Raw genomic sequence first — 21,782 nt, forward strand, 5'->3', positions numbered from 1 at the left:
TCAGTGGATAGAGCATTGGCCTGCGGACTGAAGGGTCCCGGGTTCGATTCCGGTCAAGGGCATGTACCTTGGTTGCGGGCACATCCCCAGCAGGGGGAGTGCAGGAGGCAGCTGATCGATATTTCTCTCTCATCGATGTTTCTAACTCTCTATCTCTCTCCCTTCCTCTCTGTAAAAAAAAAAAAAAAAAAAAAATCAATAAAATATATATTTTTAAAAACACACCAACAACAATAACAAAAAACTCATAGATACAGAGGACAGAGTGGTGTTTGCCAGGGGCGGGGCGGGGGGGTGATGGGCAAAATGGGGAAGGTGGTTAAAGGCACAAACTCGCAGGTATACATACGGTGACTAAGTCCTGGGGATGCACAGCACAGTGACTAGTTAACACTGCCACACTGCGTATTTGAAGGTTGCTAAGAGAGGAAATCTCAAAAAGTGTTCATCACAAGGAAAACATTCTGTAGCTCCGTGTGGTGATGAATGTTTTAAAAGCTGCCATGGGTTTCTGCACATTCCATACTGAGAAGCAGAGGACAGAGGGTTCATTCATGTGACCCACCAGGATGGACTGAGACGCTCCTTGTCCCAGGCCCCGGGACGTGCTGGGCATACCTGAGTGAGGGAAACAGGCTCTGCTTTTAGGAGCTCAGTCCCGTGGCTGAGACAGGCTCGGCCGGCCTGTTTACAGTCAGGGAGAGAAGCCCGTCATTATCGCGAAGATGTGTTCTGATCCTTGGTGTGGGGTGCAGACTGCAGAACGTGCTAACTGGGACACGCTTTGCTAACGTTTAAAGAGAGAACTGCAAAAGGGGCTTTGGGGGCCCTGAGCGACTGATCCCACCTGGCCTCACCAGGGAGGGCTTCCTGCAGGAGGCGTCACGGGGAGGGATCTTGAAGGCCGCCTACAACAAGCACAACAGTAACATTTGTTGTTGTTGTTCATCCTCACCTGAAGATGTGTTTTCCATTGCTTTTCAGAGAGAGTGGAAGGGAGGGAGTGGGGAGAGAGAGAAACAGTGATGTGAGAGACGAATCGACTGGTGGCCTCCGGCATGTGGCCTGACTGGGGGCGGGGAGCGATCTGCAACCCAGGTACATGCCCTTTACGGGGCATCAGACCTGAAACCTTTCCGTGAGCAGGCTGACTCTCTAACCACTGAGCACACCAGCCAGGGCAGTATTCTTTTTTAAAGCAGGTATTGCTATCACTCACATAGGGCATGCTATATGCCAGACAATATTTTAAGCCCTATCTCTGCACTGTCATTGAATTCTTATTCACAGTCCAGGCGTTAGATATTATTTTATCGATTCGGTTGCTCCTTCATTCAACAAACATTTATTGACCATCTCTTGGGTTTTACAGTCAGGAAAACTGAGGACCAGAGAGGTTAAATCACTTACCTAGGGCCACACAGCTAGTGAGTTTTTTAATTTTTTATTTCATTTTTCTGTGATTTTCTGTTCATATCTTTCACTCATTTTTTTAAAATTGGGAGTATTGGCCCTGGCCAGTCTGGCTCGGTTGGTTGGAGCAGCGTCCCATACACTGAAAGGTCTCAGGTTTGATCCCAGATCGAGGCACAGGCCTGGGTTTCAGGCTCGAGCCTCAGCAGGGGGTGTGCAGGAGGCAGGGCATCCATGTTGATGCTTGTCTCTCGTCAATGTTTCTATCTCTTTCTCTCTCTTCCTTCCTCTCTCTAAAAATCAATTAAAATATTTTTAAAAATAATAAGCCCTAGCGGGTTTGGCTCAGTGGATAGAGCGTCAGCCTGCGGACTGAAGGGTCTCGGGTTCGATTCCGGTCAAGGGCACATGCCCAGGTTGTGAGCTCGATCCCCAGTAGGGAGCGTGCAGGAGGTGGCCAATCAATGATTATCTCTCATCATTGATGTTTTTATCTCTTTCTCCCTCCCTTTCTCTCTGAAACCAATAAAAATATATTTAAATAATAATAATAAAATAAAAACATATCCTGGAGTGAGGATTTATAAAAATATGGGGTATTGTTTGTTTTTTGCTGAGAAGTAAGAAAGCTTTACAACTAAAAGAAACATGCCCTGAATACGTCACTTGTTAGTTGGATTGTAGGTACGAGAGCTACATAAAGAACGTGACAGCCGAAACCGGTTTGGCTCAGTGGATAGAGCGTCGGCCTGCGGACTGAAGGGTCCCGGGTTCGATTCCGGTCAAGGGCATGTACCTTGGTTGCGGGCACATCCCCAGTAGGGGGTGTGCAGGAGGCAGTTGATTGATGTTTCTAACTCTCTCTCTCCCTTCCTCTCTGTAAAAAATCAATAAAATATATTAAAAAAAGAAAAAGAAAAGAACGTGACAGACAGAATTTGCCACCCCTCTGGGAGCTCACACGCTATTGGGCAGACTGAGAACATACAAATGAATAAGAAAGATAGATAGCCCGTCCCAGGTCACTCAGTGGTTGAACATTGACCTATGAACCAGGAGGTCACCGTTTGATGCCCAGTCAGGGCACATGCCTAGGCTGCGGGCTTGATCCCCAGTGGGGGGCATGCAGGAGGCAGCCAAGCGATGATTCTCACTCATCATTGATGTTTCTCTCTCTCTCCCTCTCCCTTGCTCTCATAAATCAATAAAAAATATTTTTTAAAAAAGAAAGATATATATTATTATCATAAAGCAGGAAAGGAGGATAAAGAGAAGAAGTGTGCCTGGGGCAGAGGGTGTTGTAATTTTTTGGAGCGTGCCGAGAGAGGACTCTCTGGAGGTGACATTTGAGTGAAGACTTGAAGGAGAGGAGGGAGCACCACGGGAATATTCAAAACAGCTTCCCGAGAAGGAAGAACGGCCAGTGAAAAGGCCCTGAGGCTGCAGCCACCTGGTGTGTCTGAGGAACAGCAAAGGCGCTAGTGTGACTGGGCAGAGGGGACAGGGGGAGGAAGGAAGGAAGTTGGAGACAGAGCGGGTGGGACAGGGGAGGTCACTGCCAGGTTTGAAGCACCTTGTAGCCCCTGGCGGGGACGTGGGACTGCTTTGGGTGAGCCGGGACCGCAGGGTGGGGAGGTTTAATGAGGTACCTGAAGGCCAGCTTTTGTAGGAGTTTGCCCGTCAGATAGCAGTGCTGGAGCTGGAGAACACGGATTCCTGAGTATATATATTTGTGGACCCTGAGCAACTAACCCTGTCTTGATATATGTTTATATGTAGGTTCCAAGCTCTGCCCCAAGTCCTGTGCTAACACTGGGAGCGCATCCAAGAGGCCAGCAGACAGCAATACAAACAAAAGCAGTGCCAGGGGCTCTGGGAGTGGGTAAGGGGGGCCTAGACCACGCTGGGCAGTCTGTCCTGTTGGAGGCTGCGTCTCAGGGATCTAGGACAAGATCCTGCTTATAGCGCAGGCCCAGAAACACCGTTTGGCTGGATATGCAACTGAATTCCCTCCCTCCCCATTTTCACAGCCCCCACTTCATTCAGGGTCCCAGGCTCTTTAACTACTACCTCGTTGAATCCTCACAACAAGCCTTCAGGAAGGTTCTAGTATTATCCCCATTTTGCAGATGGGGAAACTGAGGCACATAGGAACAATTAACTTACTCAAGGCCCATAGCTAATAAGAGCCAACCCAAAACTCAAGCCCAGGCAGCCAGATCCAGAGCCTCCACACAGAGCCGCTCTGGCTAATGGTCCTCCTGAAAGATTTTATCATATGCTGTCCCCTGCTCCCTCCCACTCAACAGCATGGCAATCTTAATTGTTCTTCTCTCTGAAATCCTTCAGGCTAAATTGCGTCTTGGAATTTGCATTTTTTAAGCACAAGTTAGAATTTATTATTATTCTAATCTCTTAGACTTGAGTGTGCTGACATTTATAACATCACATAGAATAACAATTAAGAACTGTATTTTTTTTTTTAAAAAGAACGGTATTTAATATTTAGTCATTTCACTGCATTTAAGCCACGAGCTATTCAAGACAAATAATTAGAGCCCTGGCTGGTTTGGTTCAGTGGACAGATCATTGGACCTCGGACTGAAGGGTCTCAGGTTCGATTCCGGTCAAGGGCACATACCTCAGTTGCAGGCTCAATTCCTGGCCCGGGTCGTGGCACGTGTGGGAGGCAACCAATCGATGTTTCTCTCTCACATTGATGTTTCTCTCTGTGTGTCTCTCTCTCCCTTCCACTCTCTCTAAAAAAAAACTCAATGAAAAATAACCCAAGGTGAGGATTAACAAAAAAGGAAGGAAAGAAGGAAGAAAGGAAGGGAGGGAGGGAGGGAGGGAGGGAGGGAGGGAGGGAGGAAGGAAGGAAGGAAGGAAGGAAGGAAGGAAGGAAGGAAGGAAGGGAGGGAGGGAGGGAGGGAGGGAGGGAGGGAGGGAGGGAGGGAGGAAGGAAGGGAGGGAGGAAGGAAGGAAGGAAGGAAGGAAGGAAAGAAGGAAGGAAGGAAGGAAGGAAGGAAGGAAGGAAGGAAGGAAGGAAGGAAGGAAGGAGGGAAGGAAGGTGATTAGAAATTAAAAGCAGAATGTCAAGTTTGCTACTTCAAAATTTGGGGGAAAATACTCTAAGATCAACCATAACATCCATGATAAATCATCTTTGATCCGGATTACGAAGAATAAAAGAGAAATAGAGAGAATTTTGTTTTGAATTTTGGACATCAACGAAGAGAATTCAGTCATGAGCCCCCTTTGGTGACCTATTTTCATCACTGATCCCTTTTGCTTCTGTTTTATGTGGGCACTTGATCTGTGTGTTTCGTTTATAGCCAACACTCCATCTATTACCAACTTGTAAGGCACTGATGGTGCCCTGGTATAGCTTCCGAGGTTAAGTCTTAAGGGACCTGCTGCTTCTGTTCCTGTCACACACACATCTATTCATACACACACACATACACACAATCATATGCACACATGTACAAAACACATACATACATACATGCATGTACATTTATGTATGTATATATGCATATATACACACACATAAATACACACATAGACATGCACATATCTACACTAATAAAAGAGTAAGATGCAAATTGGCCGCACCTTTGTGACACCCACCAGCCAATCAGGAGTGAGTATGCAAATTAACACAAGCAAAGATGGTGGGCTAATTTGCATACACAGGCACTGAGTGGTGGGGGGCTGGGCGGGACACTTGCATTGTTGCCATGGGCCTCTGGGCAGCATGGGAAGGGGGAAAGGCGGCTCCGGGCCCCAGCGAAAAGGCAGCTCCGGCCGGAGCGAAGGCGGTGCCGGCAGCCAGGGGAAGGACGGCCCATTCTTGCACGAATCTTTGTGCATCAGGCCTCTAGTGTCCATACAGAGAGCTATGTGCTGATATATACTGCAGCATTTTTTCTCTTTTGGAAGCGAAAATGAGAAGCTGTCCTGGTCGCTGGCTGTGGAGGCAGGTAGAGGAGAAGGGAGTGGGGTGGCATTTTCTATTTTCAATTCTGCCCCATTTGAATGTCTAACACTGTGTGGACCTTCTTTTAAAATGTCCTCAGGGGCTATTTTGGCCGTGGGATTACGGGTCGTTCCTCGTTTTCTTCTTTATACGGAGCCTTATTAAATAAAACCAACCACCACAACCTAAAAATAAAACGCGTTAGAAGCCAAGACCACAGCACTGGCTGCGGCCACAATGAGCCCTCTTTCCTCTCCCCTTGTCCTGCAGGCCTGATTGCTCTTGTCCATCTGCCCCTGCCTAAGGCGTGTGACACAGCCCATCTGAACCGCCGGCCCAGGCGCGTCCTTGTATGAGAGACTGGCCAACCCGGCAGCTGCCGCTGCTCACATTCTTGGGGCTCCAAGAAATGACAGAGCATCTGTCAAGGCTTAACCCGGCCTTGGTGACACGCAGCTTCATAACAACAAACGGCTGTGTAACGGGTTTGAGCACCAGGGTTTGCTATTCTAGATGGCTCCACGCTGGCCAATTCTGGGTATTTCCCTTGTGGTGAGACATGACAAGAGGGTCACATGTCCATTCAGATATTTTTTAACTTCCCCCACTGCCCCACTCTGAATTTTTCTGGACCTGTAAAACCAAATTAGAACAGGCAGCTGTTTTGAAAACTATAACCAAGTCACACACACCAGGGCATTATTGAAAATAAAGTGAGCCCTGGCCGGTGTGCCCAGTGGTTAGAGTGTGGGCCTGAGTACTGAAGGGTCTCGGGTTCAATTCCTGGTCAAGGGCACACACCTAGGTGGCAGGTTCGATCCCGTCCCTGGTCGGGGAACATGCAGGAGGAAATGTGGCTTTTTACATCTCTCTCTCTCTCTCTCTCTCTCTCTCTCTCTCTCTCTCTCTCTCTTTTCTTCCCTCCCTTCCACTCTCTCTAAAAATCAATGGATTAACAACAACAAAAAAGAGACCAATCCATTTAACGAAACATTAAAATATTTAAGAAAAATACAATAAGTAAAAGGTTTGGGAAATAGAGACAAAATAGGAATATATCAGTGGAATGATTTCAAATATATGCATTCACAGTTTGGCAGTTTTTAAACTTTTTAAATGTTCTTTGGTCACATACAAGCCTTAAAATTCAAATGACTCAAACTGCCCCTCATAGCTTCTGAGTTTTCTCTGCTCAGAAAAACATTTCCGCCACGTCCAAGGGCATCTATTCACTCACCCAAAACGTTTTGCACTTGATGGCTGCATGGTTTGCATTTCCATTGTTGGCCCATCTGGAATTTACTTCTGTGAAAGGCGCATAGGCGTCCAGCTCTCATCCCCTCACTGTCCAGGGAAAGGTTTGACCACTTGTCCCGCTGACTCACAGCACTGCCTTCATCGAAACCGAAAATCTTGGGGCAGTCAGGGAGACCAAACTGCTAGGCGTATACAGGGTGGGGCAAAAGTAGGTTTATAGTTGTTCATATGGAAAATAATACAATAATTAATAAATAATAATAAACTTTGGTACTGTAACTGTAAACCTACCTTTGCCCCACCGTGCATACATTTATAATGCATTTTACGGTCTAATAGGGCTTACGCTTGCCCCCTCCACATGTTACACTTCTTTTCAGTTTCTTGATTACTCTTCATGGTAAAAAATTTTTCAACAGCTTCTCTCACACGCAAAAGTTAATCTCCAAGCCCTGGCCAGTTTGGCTCAGTGGATAGAGCGTCGGCCTGCGAACTGAAAGTTCCCGGATTCGATTCTGGTCAAGGGCACATGCCTGAGTTGTGGCTTGATCCCCAGTAGGGGGCATGCAGGAGACAGCCAATCAAGGATTTTCTCTCATCATTGATGTTTCTATCTTTCTCTTCCTTTCCCTTCCTCTCTGAAATCAATAAAAATATATTTTAAAAAATTTTTTCCAAATTGTTCCACATCAGTGATAGACATTTGAACCTTTAAATATTTTTTACTGACGAGAGTGTGTGAGAGAGAGAGAGAGAGAGAGAGAGAGAGAGAGGGGAAAACATCCATCGGTGCCTCCTGCGACCACCATCTGGGGATTGAGTCTGAAACCCGGGTATGTGCCCTGATGGGGAATCGAACCAGCGACCTCCCGGTACATGGGATGACACTCAACCACTGAGCCACACCAGCCAGGGTTGAACCGTTCTTTTTCATGTCTGCAGTGTGTCCACAGTGGGTACCACAGCTGTCTCACCGTTCATTGAACCAGTCCCATACGGATGGACCTGGGGTTACTTCATTTTTCACTCTTACAAACACTCACCCATAATCTCTCCGGAACGTCCGCATGGCATGTGTTTGAGAGGAGTACATCATTAGAGGAAACTCTTAGGAGCAGGTTCCCTGGACCCAACACAAAAGTCATTTTGAAAACTTGACAGCTGTTGCCAAACTGCCCTGGGGTGTTTACACTCACAGCAAGAGTGAGCGGGTTGTTTCATGTGGGCTCGCCAGCACTGGGGAGTAACAACCTTTTGCTGAGTAGATAGGTAGAAAATGGCATCTTGTGGCTGGTTTTAGAATCTCAGCTCCATCCCTCTGGTCGATGTGTGCCTCCTTCTCTTGTGACTGTTTTTTTTTTTTTTAATTGATTTCAGAGAGGAAGGGAGAGAGAGAGAGAAACATCAATGATGAGAGAATCATTGTTTTTTTTAACATATATTTTTATTGATTTCAGAGAGGAAGGGAGAGGGAGAGAGAGAAACATCAATGATGAGAGAGAATCATTGACCGGCTGCCTCCTGCAAGCCCCCCATTGAGAACTGAGCCGCAACCCAGGCATGTGCCCTTGACCGGAATCGAACCCTCCACCCTTCAGTCCACAGACCGACGCTCTATCCACTGAGCCAAGCTGGCTAGGGCTCTTGTGACTGTTTTTGCTGTGCACTTTTTTAATCCTCACCCGAGGACATGTTTATTGGTTTTAAAGAGAGAGGAAGGGAGAGAGAAACATCGATCGGTTGCCTCCTGTATGCACCCGAGCAGGGTTCAAACCCACAGCCTAGGTATGCTCCCTGACTGGGGATGGAACCTGCACCCTTTGGTGTATGGGACAATGCTCCAACCGGGCCACCTGACCAAAGGTGTGCATTTCTTTATTAAGTGTGGAGTTGGACATCTTTTTAGGTGTTTATTGGCTGATGATACTTGTTTTTCTGTTAACTTCCTATTCATGTCCCTTTCCTCAGGAGTTGTTCCTTTTTCTTGAACACTTATATGAGCTTTCCTTTTTTAAAAAAAAAATTTTTTTTATTGATTTCAGAGAGGAAGGGAGAGGGAGATAGAAACATCAATGATGAGAGAGAATCATTGATCAGCTGCCCCCGCACACCCCACACTGGGGATTGAGCCGGCAACCAGGACATGAGCCCTGACCAGAAATCAAACCATAACCTCCTGGTTCATAGGTCAACACTCAACCATTGAGCCATGCTGGTTGGGCTACATGAGCTTTCTATTAAAAAGGGTATGAGCCCTGGCTGGTTTGGCTCAGTGGATAAGAGTGTTGGCCTGCGGACGGAAGGCTCCCGTGTTGGATTCCAATCAAGAGCATATGCCCAGCCCTGACTGGTTTGGCTCAGTGGATAGAGTGTCAGCCTTCGGACTCAAGGGTCCCAGGTTCGATTCCAGTCAAGGGCATGTACCTTGGTTGCGGGCACATCCCCAGTGGAGGGTGTGCAGGAGGCAGCTGATTGATGTTTCTCTCTCATCAATGTTTCTAACTCTCTCTCCCTCTCCCTTCCTCTCTGTAAAAACATCAATAAAATATATTAAAAAAAAAAAAAAAGCCCAGGTTGTGTGCTCAATCCCCAATAGGGGGCATGCAAGAGGCAGCGGATCAATGATTCTCTCTCATCATTGATGTTTCTGTTTATCTATCTCCCTCTCCTTTCCTCTCTGAAATCAACAGAAATATATATTTTTTAAAATCAATGGAAAAAATATCCTCGGGTGAAGATTTTTTAAAAAAAGGTATGAAACCTTTGTTTTTCCCCAGTGTGTCACTATCTTTTAGCTTATTTTCCCGCAGATTAAAAAGTTAAATTGTCTGTGGTCACAGTGGCTAAGTAGCGGTTTCCTTGGATGGTTTCAGGTTACTTGAGGCGGGAAGCCTGCCTGGGCCCCAGCTTTGGCCTACATTTTTGTGAGGTGACCAGACTGCACTCGGCTTTGAAAGCTCCCTCCCAGCTTTCCTTCTGCAACTCTTACAACTTCATTCTACAAATATTTGACCTTTCTGGCATTAATTTTGATGTAAGGAGTGGCTTCTGTTTTCCAAAATACTTAGCTTGTTGTCCCAACAGCGTTTTCTGAATAATTCCTCTTCCTCACACCCCTTCAAAACCTCATCTAGATCACAGCCTGTAACTGTGTATTTAGGTAGCTCCGTTTCCCCATCCTTCAGTCAGGACTGAGCTGTCTGAATGATGGAGGTTCATAGCAGGACATTTTAACATGCACCAGAACCAACCTTCTTAAAACAGCTTATCTTGTACTGGCAGAAAACGCCTCAGTTAAGCACATACAGAATCTTTTTTTAAATCCTCATCTGAGGATATGCTTTCAGGGAGAGAGGGAGGGAAAATAGAGAGAGAGAGAGAGAAGAGAGATTTTTTTTTTTTAAATATATTTTTACAGAGAGGAAGGGAGAGGGATAGAGAGTTAGAAACATCGACCAGCTGCCTCCTGCAACACCCCCTACTGGGGATGTGCCCGCAACCAAGGTACATGCCCTTGAGCGGAATCGACCCTGGGACCCTTCAGTCCACAGGGACGCTCTATCCACTGAGCCACACCGGTCAGGGCTGTGGGAGGACTTGGTCTTGAACATTCTGTAAGTGCTCACATTGCGTACCCGGTGTGAGCGCCAGAAGAGGAACACTCAGAACTCGCCTCCAGCGCGATAAGGAACTCCGTCAGCTACATTGTTGACTTGAGCTACGCATTCGCTGTTGCTGCAGAACCTTCCCTGGAAGCCGAGCCCCGGGCGGGGTTTTACTTGAGGGAGACCAGACGCGTGCACTCCACTCTGCCGGCCTCTCGCTTCCACGGTTATGCCAGAATAGATGACCCCCGGCTGGAATTTAAAAAACCGGCGCTTGGGAAGCTGAAAAGTCTCCTAACCAAGAACAGGGGGATGAAAGAATTCGCATGCGCAGACAGGGAAAGCTTTCTCCCACGGTCTGCAGCGCTCACTCGCCTGGCAGCGGAGGGACGTGGCTTCCACGTCGAACACGTGTGTTTGACGTGGTGACTTTTTCAATGCAGGGAGAGTATTAAAAACCCTCACCTAGCTCCCCTCAAAAACGGCCCAGGATTCAGCTGGCAGGCTTTTTAAAAATTGAGTTGAAATTCACATCAAATTAACTGAAGTGTACAACTCAGTGACATTTCGTCCATTCATGATGTTGTGCAATGACCACCTCTAGTTCCAGAACATTTTCATCCCCCTCTCCCCCCCCCCCCCCCCCCGCCCAAGGAAACCCCGTACCCATTAGCAGTCACTCCGTATTCCCCCTCCCCCACCCAACCCCTGGCAACCACTAATCTACTTCCTGTCTCTATGGCTTTGCCACTCCAGTGTCCATTAGCTGGCAGTCCTCTGAGCCCAGTGTCCCTCTGTTTCTCATGCATCTCCCCCACCACACCCCCCCCCCCCCGACAACTTCTGTGCTCCTTTCACAAAACCCCAACCTTGACCCCAAAGGATCTGTGCCTTTCCTGGTGTGAATTATCCCATCTGGAGCTCTCCCACCGACAGTGTATAGAATTCTCCAGAGAAATTAAGATACAGATACATCCCCCAAGGGCCCATTTAACGAAGACCCTAGTGACTCTGATGAAGTGGCCACCCAGGTTCAGGAGTCCCTAGCAGGGGCAGGATTAAGCAGGAGTAAACGAAGTTTTTAGCTTAAGACCTCAGCTTCTGACTGAGGGGAGGCAAGGATTTCCATCATCCAGCTGCTTTTAAAAATAAACTCAGCCCAGCCGGTGTGGCTCAGTGGTTGATCATCAACCCAGGAACCAGATCATGGTTAGATTCCTGGTCAGGGCACATGCCCAGGTTGCAGGCTCGATCCCCAGTAGAGGGTGTGCAGGAGGCAGCTGATCAATGATTCTCTCTCAGAAATCAATTAAAAAAAACATTTTTAAAAAGATAAATTTTAAAAAATAAACTCATTTTCAGATAATTCACATTACCAGTTACCTGGTCTAGAAACTTATAGAAACCCCAAGATCTGCTGTAGATCCTTTCTCATTGGTGGAAGGACATACAGCAAAGAGAAGAGACACGTCAATGGCTTCCTCTTATGGGAAACTGAAGCTTGAAGGCAGGTCTGACAATAGCGCAACAGGACGTGCGCATTGTTCAGGAGTTTCTCAAATTAAATAGCCCATGCCGTCTCCTCCTACAAAAGACTCAATACTTGATTTGCTAAACTTTATTCATAACATTTACAGACAATTCCTAATCCTGGTGTCTCCGTGTTAACACGACGAAGCCCCGAAGGACCTGACTTTGAAATCAGCTGCGGGAGAGCTGCAGGCTTTGTCAGCGCGAGTCCTCCCCGCTCCGGTGTTTTGCACAGAGGAGCAGCTGCGACTGAAACAGCTTTCTTTTTTTCTGCATCTTCATCCAGGAATTTGCAAGGAATTGTCACAAGAAGTTTGTTTTCCAAGTTGAATTATGACATCTAACAACTGTTCACATTCTTTACAAGAACTGAAGTCAGAAGAGAGACTGAAAACTCTCTGACAGATTATTATTACTGTGGACCACGTTAAAGCACCAACTTGCTATCACACAACTGAGAACCGCGGCGTGGCAAAGCACGTGAATTACAAAGCGGTATTACAGGCATGCACGGGACTGAACTCCCACTGCAGTGACATTTACAAGGTGGTATCAGTCACACGTACAGGAAATGCATTTATATGCAAATAAGTGGCAGAAACAATGAACTCCAGACCTGTACAAAAACAAGCTAACTATGAACTCAAGGTAATATTTTGATTAAGTCTCCAATGTGATGGGTTTGGCTGATACACACTTGAGTACCCATTTCTCAGTGGGTTTTTTTAATGAAAAAATAGGTTCGGATTACATCTTTGAGCACACCTTGGGCCTCTTCAGGATAGTTTAGAAACCAATGATAGGTAGCCGCCCCCCTCACCCCACCGGACCCCCACTCCCCCATACACAGGAGACATGGTATTCTGGTCTATTCAGAGGCCAGAAATTGACAGCCAGATATTTTTTAGACTATTTTCCCTTTTACTATAATGTGAGAAGTGTCTTCAGCCTCAAAGATGTTGAGTTTGGTGGCATTAGATGGACTCAGGGCAGGGAAGCCGGGACAGCCCAAGTCCCTCCCTACCAATCACCCCTCTTCCCTGCAGGTTCCTGAAAGGGTTTTATCCCAAGGACCATTTTTATTAACACAACTTAAAACTCAAATACTTCAAGTCCATTCTTTTTCCCCCAAAACTAAGTCTTGGGACCTAACCACCCTCGGGTCAGATAACTGGAGGATGGAAGTTGAAGGCTGGGAGGAGGAGCATTGAAGGCAGGCCTGCATCAGAGATCCTGGCTTAACTTACCCGCCAGCAAAGCTCAGAGACGGTGAAGGGAGAGAAGGTGGAGGGAGAGAAGGTGGAGGGAGAACGCCAGGCCCTGTAGAGATCAGCTGACCACTCAGAAGAAGCAGGGAATGGGGGAGAAAGGTCAAACATAGATGAGCATAGCAGTGACCTTGCCCATGTATCATGATGAATATTCTAGAATCTTCCCAATCTGCTTATTGACTCACCAGCCTCGAAGGTGAGTCTAGGAGGAGGTGGGGAAGCAGGCCTGGCAGAGAAAAAAGCATAGGGTTTCGGATACCGCCCTCCCTTATTCCTCCCCCCTAAGATCGCATGTACATTTACTTCTGAGAACCAGTTTCTACAAAGTGGGTCCCTAAGAGGGTCAAAAGTCTTGGTTCATTCAATAACAAGAGAAAGCTTTGTTCCCAACTTGGAACTTCTTCCTTGGTCTTCTTGCAGCCCGCTGGTCCATCTCAAAGTTTCCTGGGTTCTGCAGATAAATTACAACATTGTCAAAGCAGGGAGAGATGTCAAATGAATTTTTTTTTTCTTTTTTCCTTTCTGGGACTTTCTAGTCCTTGAACATTTCTACCCTACCTACCCTAACAAACATTATAACCCCAAGCCACTCGATTCTTTGGAGGGAGATGGTCAGATGGAGCAGCAGAACGACCTGCGAATACCACAGCAATGCTCGACAGAAGACAGCTGGGCGAGTTTGCTTTGCCACCTCCTGCCCCAATGGCATCCCCATGTTGGCCTTCAGGGGCTCCGAGGAGGGAGGTCAGGGCTTTTGCCCTCTAAATCCTCAACTGGTGTGTCGTCCACCTTCTCCACTGCACTGGGGTCCTCCTCATTGACCATGTGACCTACCACCCTCTTGGGCTCATCAGCCCCCACCAGCCACTCCTGCTCCTCCCCACTCATCTGCTTGTAGACACAACCCAAAGGATTCCTGATGTCATTCTCACCTGGAGGAGAGCCTTCTGGTGTGGCCTGTATACCCTGTGACGTTGAGGCCGGTGACCCAGCGGGCCGTGAGCCTCGAAGGGCCCTGTGGCCTGACATACCCCTCCGCAGGCCTGGCCCTTTCTTTGGAATCAATAGCTTCTTCTTGGTGCCTTCCACATCGACAAGGACGTAAGAGACGGGGCCCAGGCTCACCTTCTTTTTCTTCCTCGAGGAGCCTGGGCTCTTTGCCGGGGCCCAGCGCATGGCCTTCTTCTTTGGCGGCGGCTTAAGATCATCATCCTGGTCTGGCTCAAAGGCAACTTGAGGGCCCGCGGCTTCCGATCGGGCATCCTGACGGGCGTTTCCGGGAGACTCCCAGGCCCATTTCTGCACAGGCTTCTTCAGAGCCGACTCCTCCTGCTTCACACAGGGCTCTCTGCTGCTCCCGGGACATTCTGAGACTTCGCTGGTTTCACCATCCTCGGCCTCAGGACCCTCCAAGGAGGCCGGGCTGTTGGAATGGGGGCCTTTGGGTTTCTTCCAGGACACTCGTTCCTGCTTGGGGTTCTTTTTCTGCTTCTTTCTCCTGGAGTGGGCCTTAGCTCTAGCCTTCCGAACCAAAGGTTTGGGAGGGTCACCTTCATCTTCCGTGTCATCCCAGCCGCCTGGGTTCTCCATCTTCAGGGCAGCCCCGCCTGGCTCCTTTCGGACCTTCCTCCCAGCTGTTGAAGCGGCCATGGCCAGGGCGTAGGCCTCCTCGGCCTCCTGGGCCCTGGCTTCCTCCTGGCTGCGGAGCTCTGTATCCATGTGGACGATGACTTGCATCACGGTCCCCAGGAGCGCCCCCAAAGCTTCTACCCAGTTCCCCGGAGGCGGGTTCTGGTTCCGGGGCGCCGGGGCGTTGTTGAGATGGAGCAGGCGGACCACGTCCTCCCAGGTGCGCCCCTCGGCCTCCAGGAACTCATTCAGGTTTTTTAAAAACTCAGCATCCTGGGTGGGGTTTCTGCAGACCACTCTCCAGACACCTCCTCTTCCCGGGAACTCCCGGGGAACGGCCCTCAGGCTCACACGCTCGCCCACCTCAACGAGGGCGGCTTTGGCATTCTCTTCCCTCAAAAAGATCTTGTTGAGCACGTGGTACGGGCCCAGCGGGGAGAGGACCCGGTTCAAGGTCTCCTCAATCTCCTCCTGGCCACAGTCCTGCGGGATGCCCGCCACCAGGAGGGCCCTGTGGATGTCCACGTCCATCCCGCGGCACCAGTCCTCCAAGAGGGTCATCGTCATGGTCGCAATCCCCTGCGAGCTCTAACCCCACGTGGAATGAAGGGTCCGCCGGGTGGGGTCCCCAGGAACTAGCCCTGTGCGGTGACCAGAAACGGAGGTCAGATTCCCGGGGGCTCAAAGGCGGCCCCTCCGCGGCCGGCCCGCAGGCCTCGCGCTTTCCCAGGGCTCCTCCCACACCGGCCCGAGTGCTCACACGTGTCCTGGGATCCGCCAAAACCCGCGCTCGGCCTGGCCCTCCGCCCGCCCGCCGGCAGCGACTCGGCTCTCCGCCTCCGAAGGCCCCGCTGGGCCCAAGAGAAGCGCCTCGACGAAGCCGCTCACCGGGCGCCGCCTCAGACCACCCCGCGCGGCGACCCGGAGCGGAAGGGGAGGGGAAGCCGGCGTCGGTCCTCGCTCCGGCCCCCGCGGGTCACGCGACGTCCAGGCCGCAGCTGCGCGGAGCCGACGCCGGCGTCGCAGCGCGCGCTTGCGCACTTGCTCCCGCGCAGCCCGCACGGCCGCGCTGCGCCCGCGCGGTCTCCAAGGCAACCGTCCAACCGCCGGCTCGCGCGCGAGGGCACAGCGTTGGGCTTGGGGAGCCCCGCGCGGTTCAGCGGCTCTGCGCACGCTCGGATTGCCCGTCCCGACCCCCTCTGTGCCCCCTCCTCCACTCAGGGTGGGCCTCGGGGTCCCGACCCCCTCTGTGCACCCTCCTCCACTCAGGGTGGGGCCTCGGGGGCGCGGGGGCTGCCGCACCAACCAGCCCTCCGTCGGTGACCCCTGGGAGACCCCAAGAAATCAGAGGGCAAACGGAGAGCGCGGCCTGAGTCCCCCTCCGCTCCTCTAACAAAAGCCTCAGCTCCGGGCGGAGCCCACTTCAGCGACAGTGCCTGAGTCTCCAGAAACTTCTAGAAACTACTGGCTTCCACCCCCGCTCCAACCACCCCGAAGCCTGGGGACACCGGCTCACCTTTCCCCGCAGGCAACAGCTTTGTTGAGGTTAAACCCTCAGTGACTCCGTTTTGAGTGGCTTCCGGCCAGGCCCTCCCCTAACAATGCCGCTTCCAGGCGGTGCAGCCCTGAGCTCCTTCCTCTTCTCAATGGGGACACTAACCAGCCAAACCCTTCCTGGCCTGGAGGTGGCGAAGGTTCGGGGAGATCACCCCTGAAAGGATGCACGGTCTTTGGGCTGGGCCTTCACCCAAAGCTGTTCTTTGGATTCCGTTTTGGAATGGCCTCGGCAAGGCCGGAGAGCCTCACGCCGCTTCCACTGCCGTCCCTGCCATCCCTGAACTTGGGCTTGACGGACATTTGTGTGGTTGCCCAAGTTCCCATTACATTTCACGCAAAAAGTAAAAAGAAAGAAATGCCATCAAAATGTTAAACACTTTAGTTATAACCAGAGTTTTAAAATCTCACGTTCTTTACATGTTGAAATCCTATGAAGCAGCTGAAGAAGGAACGTGTACCATTATGCAGTGGTTTTAAAACAAGGCCATTTTTTAAAAATATTTGGGTGTGTGTTTTTATTATTATTGATTTCAGAGAGGAAGGGAGAGAGAGCCTGAAACGTCCATGATGAGAGAGCATCATCGATCATCAGCTGCCTCCTGCACGCCCCCCACCGGGGACCAAGCCCGCCACCTGGGCATGTGCCCCCGACCGGGAATCCAACGGTGACCTCCTGGTTCATAGGTCGACGCTCAACCACTGAGCCACACCAGCCGGGCCATTTGTGACAGCCCTGTGGTTGAGGAGTGGACACCTTTGTCCCCTCCTCGCATCTGAGCAGACTCGTAACTGCTTTCACCAACAGAGAGGCGGCAGGAGGGAAGTGACTGAACCAAGAGAGTCTTGCGGAAGGGCTCTGTGGTGGTACAGGCGAGGCCACACAAACCACGCAACGTCTTCCTTGTTCACCGGGACACGCTCGTTCTTGGGTCCGTGAGCTTCCAAGTGGAAGCTCGGCTCTGCTCTGGGCCGTGCTGTGGAGAAGCTCAGGCCGTCTGTGTGCGCTCCGGTCCACCGTTCCACGCTGAGCCCAGCCGTCAAATGATCTCAGCTCAGGCACCAGAGATGTGATTAAAGAAACTTCTAGACCAGTGGTTGGCAAACTCATTAGTCAACAGAGCCAAATATCAATAGTACAACGATTGAAATTTCTTTTGAGAGCCAAATTTTCTAAACTTAAACTTCTTCTAACGCCACTTCTTCAAAATAGACTCGCCCAGGCCGTGGTATTTTGTGGAAGAGCCACACTCAAGGGGCCAAAGAGCCGCATGTGGCTCGCGAGCCGCCGTTTGCCGACCACGGTTCTAGACAATTCTAGCCCCCAACTGTGGGAACCCCTTTCACGTCCTGCGTGGTTCAGGGTTCGGGTTCTGGAGAAGGCCGCACACAAATGAAAAGAGACTAGAAAAGTATTAATTTGGGAATATTGGGGGCCAGGCGGGAGCCCACCTCTAGTGGGAGGACTACTCCCTGCTCTGGCCTTGCTGTCCCTTTTATTGAGACTACGGGATCCACCCACAGCCCTTAGGCAGGAAACTCCAATAACAAAAATACAGAAGACAAACAGAGGTGGAGGCTGCTTCAGCTAACAATGTTTCAACTAAGCAGTGAGTGGTTAGAGCAATTAAGGTTGTTGACCAGCCTTCCCGGCTTCCTGTCCACATCTCTCTATTAGTGGAACAATGATCGGTTTCTGGCACCCAACCATTGAGTCCCCTCCCCAACCGTTTACATCTTCCTAGTTGGGGCGCAGACACGGAGTAGCAGAAGCAACCCCTCACTGCTTCACCCTGCGGGAATTCCTGGCCCACAGATCACTGCGTGTCACAAAACAGTTGTCGCCCTTTGTCAATAATTTGGAGTGGCTTCTGATGGAGCAGTAGGTAACGGAGACATTGCAAATGCAGCAGCAATCGAGGATGATTGGCAAAGCATTGCTACAAAGGGAAACTGAGAACAACCTCCTTAAATCCACCCCTGAAGGGCAACCCCAAAGCCGCTTTTTCTAGCACAAAGTTTCCGTTCGTGGAATTTTTTTTTCAATGAAGTAGTATCATCACCATCAAACAGCTCTTCCGACTTGTGAGTTGAAGAGGAGATAAATCTGTTTTAGCCATTACATTCGGTGAGGAAGGAAAGGTTGATCCTTTAATGACATGTCCCAGCAGCAGGGCTGGTCAAAATGTCTTGTTCCTTCATCATCCATTTAGTGTCATAAATGGGCAGTGGGGTGGCCAGAGGAGCAAGCTAGTAGCTGACTGTGCTATGAAATTTACTAGCGACTACATTTTTTTTTTTTTAATCCTTACCCAAGAATATTTTTCCATTGATTTTTAGGGAGTGGAAAAGAGAGGGAAAGACAGAGAAACGTCGATGTGAGAGAAACACATCGATTGGTTGTCTCCCATACGTGCCCCGACCAGGGCCCAGGCCAGGGAAGAGCCTGCAACCGAGGTACATGCCCTTGACCGGAATCGAACCCGGGACCCTTCAGTCCCCAGGCCGACCCTCTATCCACTGAGCCAAACTGGCTAGGGCATGACTACATTTTTAAAATTGATTTTAGAGAGAGAGGAAGGGAGAGGGGGAGAGAAAAACATTGATTTGAGAGAGAAACATCCATTGGTTGCCTTTTGTACACACCCTGACCAGGGGTGGAGCCCACAACCCGGGGATGTGTCCTGACTGGGGATTGAACCTGTAACCTCTGGGTACACAGGGAGCTCTGAGCCGGAGCGCGCAGGGTGTTTATCCCGTTGCTCACATGGGCATGGGGCACCGACCTGTGTGGCTGCCTTAGTTACTCCGCCTCCAGCCCCTCCGGAGGTCAGCGGTACCGTGTGGCCCGAGCCCCCACCACCAGTCACATTGTTGGCACAGGATGCTCCAGGGGCTTGGAGGTTGTACGGGAGCCAGTCAGGGGCCAGCCAGGCCTTTGGGATGTGCAGGGTTTTGATAGGCCAGGCCTGTTGAGGTAACACTTTGCCGCACGGATGCTTTTGAGTGTTATCAGTCCGGGTTCAATCAGAGAAGCAGATTACTGTGCGTTAGTGAGCATTCCAAAATACCTAAGAGAGAAATATTTAAGAGAACTTTTTCTTATTTGTTAATCCTCACTTGAGAATGTTTTTATGGATTTGTGAGAGAGAGAGAGATTGAGGTGAGAAACATCGATCGGTTGCCTCCCGTCCGTACCCCGACCAGGGGTCGAACCCATAACCTTTTGATGTAACGGACAACGCTCCAATCAACTGAGCCAGGGCATAAGAGAGCTTTTTAAAACATTTATTTGTTTATATATAAAAATAACATATAACTATATATTCATAAACATGCAATTATATGTGTATATGTCATATATACATATATACGTTCGTGTATATATGTGTGTGTGTTAAGTGAAGGCAGCTGCCTGCTCCCTCTCCCAGCAAGGCGCCACATGACCAGCAGCAGATCCAAAAATAGTGTTGCCGCATCCCTGCAAGGAGTAGCTGTGGTTTCCATGACAATGAACGGCTCTATGGTTTCCATGACAACACAACCCTGCAGCCCCCCAACCCTTCCACTCAGCTCTGCCCTTTGGCTTTAGGGCTACCTTCCCATCCTCTTCCTCTCCCTTTCACTTTTGGGTTTTTATCTTGTCTTCCTGCGTATGTTTTCAATCCGTGAAATGGTTTTCGATTTGTATTGATTTTTCAATTCCTGTGGATTTTATATGAGAACCCAGAGTTTCTATAAATGCCAAACACAGAGATGGTCTGGGCGTCTCCGGACTCCCGCCTGAGTGAGTTGTACTAACCCCCCGGGTGGGTCTGTGACTCGTCTGGCACGTTCCTTCCGTCAGTGCTGTGAGGGCTCCTTCTCGCTTCAGTTTCTTCAGCTTGTACTTCCCAAAGGTCCCCTCTCCCTCCCGCTCACCCCCCAAACACACTGCCTCCCCCCACCTCTAGCCCAGGTTGCCAACCTCAGCATCTGGTGTGAACCCACACATACATTTCTCCATCTATATAACCATTTAAAACCACATAGACGATTCTATTCTTTTATTATTTATTTATGTTTAGAGAGAGAGTGGAAGGGAGGGGGAGAGACAGAGAGAAAGAAACATCTATGTGAGAGAGACACATCGGTTGGTTGCCTCCTGCATGTGCCCTGACCAGGGCCAGGGATCGAGCCTGCAACCGAGGTACATGCCCTTGACTGGGGATCGAACGCAAGACCCTTCAGTCCACAGGCCGATGCTCTATCCACTGAGCCAAACTGGCTAGTGCTAGACTATTATAAATAGCCACACTTTATCTCTTCCTTTAAAAATGACTGTTAAAATACTCCAGAAAAAAAAAAAAAGTGTGGGGGATAGATGAAACAAGGCTGGCCATGAGTTGATAATTGTTATAGGTGGAGATCATTATAATATTCTCTCTACTTTTGTCTATGTTGTTAAATATTCATAATGAGCCCTAGCTGGTTTGGCTCAGTAGATAGAGCGTCAGCCTGCATACTGAAAGGTCCCAGGTTCGATTCTGGTCAAGGGCACATGCCTGGGTTCCGGGCTCGATCCCCAGTGGGGGACTTGCAGGAGGCAGCGGATCCATGATTCTCTCTCATCATGGATGTTTCTATCTCTCTCTCCCTCTTCCTTCTTCTCTGAAATCAATAAAAATATATTAAAATAAATAAATATTCATAATGAAAAAAAATTTTTTCTAAATGCCTTCTGTCATTGGTGTTTTCTTTTATTTTCTGTTTTGCTAACATGGCTTACGCAAAGAGTAAAATCCCCAGAGGATTTTGTTGTTTTAATCTTAGTTGTTCTCATAAAATATCCCATCCTATACCTTTTAAAGGTAAAATTCATACTGTTAACTGGGAAGAAAGAGGCACCCTGTCCATCCATATTTTATTGAAATATTTAACCAAATGAATATGCACAGTGTTCTCTATTTAAATAATTATTCTATAATTTTAGAAAACTGGCATTATTAAACATTTTAGATATGTGGGAAAAGGCATGGGCACACCTCATTTTATTGTGTTTCACTTTATTGTGTTTCTCAGATATCGCATTTTTTACAAACCTGAAGGTAAGACCCTCCACCAGCAAAAAAGATTATGACTTGCTGAAGACTAGGTGACAGTTAGCATTTTTTAACAATACAGTATTTTAAATTAATGTATATAAACATTGGTTTTTTAGACATGGTACCATTGCACACTTACTATGTTACAGTATAAACATAACTTTTTATATGCCCTGGGAAACCCCAAAGGCATGTGACTCACTGTATTGTGATATTTGCTTTATTATGTTAGTCTGGAACTGAACCCTCAGTATCCCTATGGTATCTATATATATAAAAGGCTAATATGCAAAGTGTCCCCTCGGGAGTTCGACCGGGAGACCGGGAGTTTCAATCGCTTGCTATGATGTGTGTTGACCACCAGGGGGCAGCGCAGAACAAAGGAAGGCTCCAGCTGGCAGCCAGAAGGCCCCGATTGGCCCTGATCACCAGCCAGGCCTAGGGACCCTACTGGTGC

At 49.1% G+C, this 21,782-nt stretch overlaps 1 protein-coding gene across 2 annotated transcripts; it reads right to left on the reverse strand.

The window, feature by feature from the left end:
* Nucleotides 1-12,640: 12,640 nt before the first annotated feature.
* PNMA8A (PNMA family member 8A) lies at nucleotides 12,641-15,666 on the reverse strand (the record flags this gene model as incomplete). 2 transcript variants are annotated; one of them, XM_079760002.1, is made up of 2 exons in its annotated part: nucleotides 13,991-15,666; nucleotides 12,641-13,509 (listed from the first exon to the last, which is right to left on the reverse strand). In XM_079760002.1, the coding sequence occupies exons 1-2, from the start codon at nucleotides 15,252-15,254 to the stop codon at nucleotides 13,493-13,495; spliced, it is 1,281 nt and encodes a 426-aa protein (XP_079616128.1). In that variant the 5' UTR covers nucleotides 15,255-15,666. The 2 variants fall into 2 exon arrangements, with proteins under 2 accessions (XP_079616128.1, XP_079616127.1); XM_079760001.1 differs by lacking the exon at nucleotides 12,641-13,509 and having other exon boundaries at nucleotides 13,782-15,328; nucleotides 15,448-15,666.
* Between the last annotated feature and the right edge of the window lie 6,116 nt (nucleotides 15,667-21,782).

This window comes from Cnephaeus nilssonii (genome assembly GCF_951640355.1).
Source record: "Cnephaeus nilssonii genome assembly, chromosome: 20".
Lineage (NCBI taxonomy): Eukaryota > Metazoa > Chordata > Mammalia > Chiroptera > Vespertilionidae > Cnephaeus > Cnephaeus nilssonii.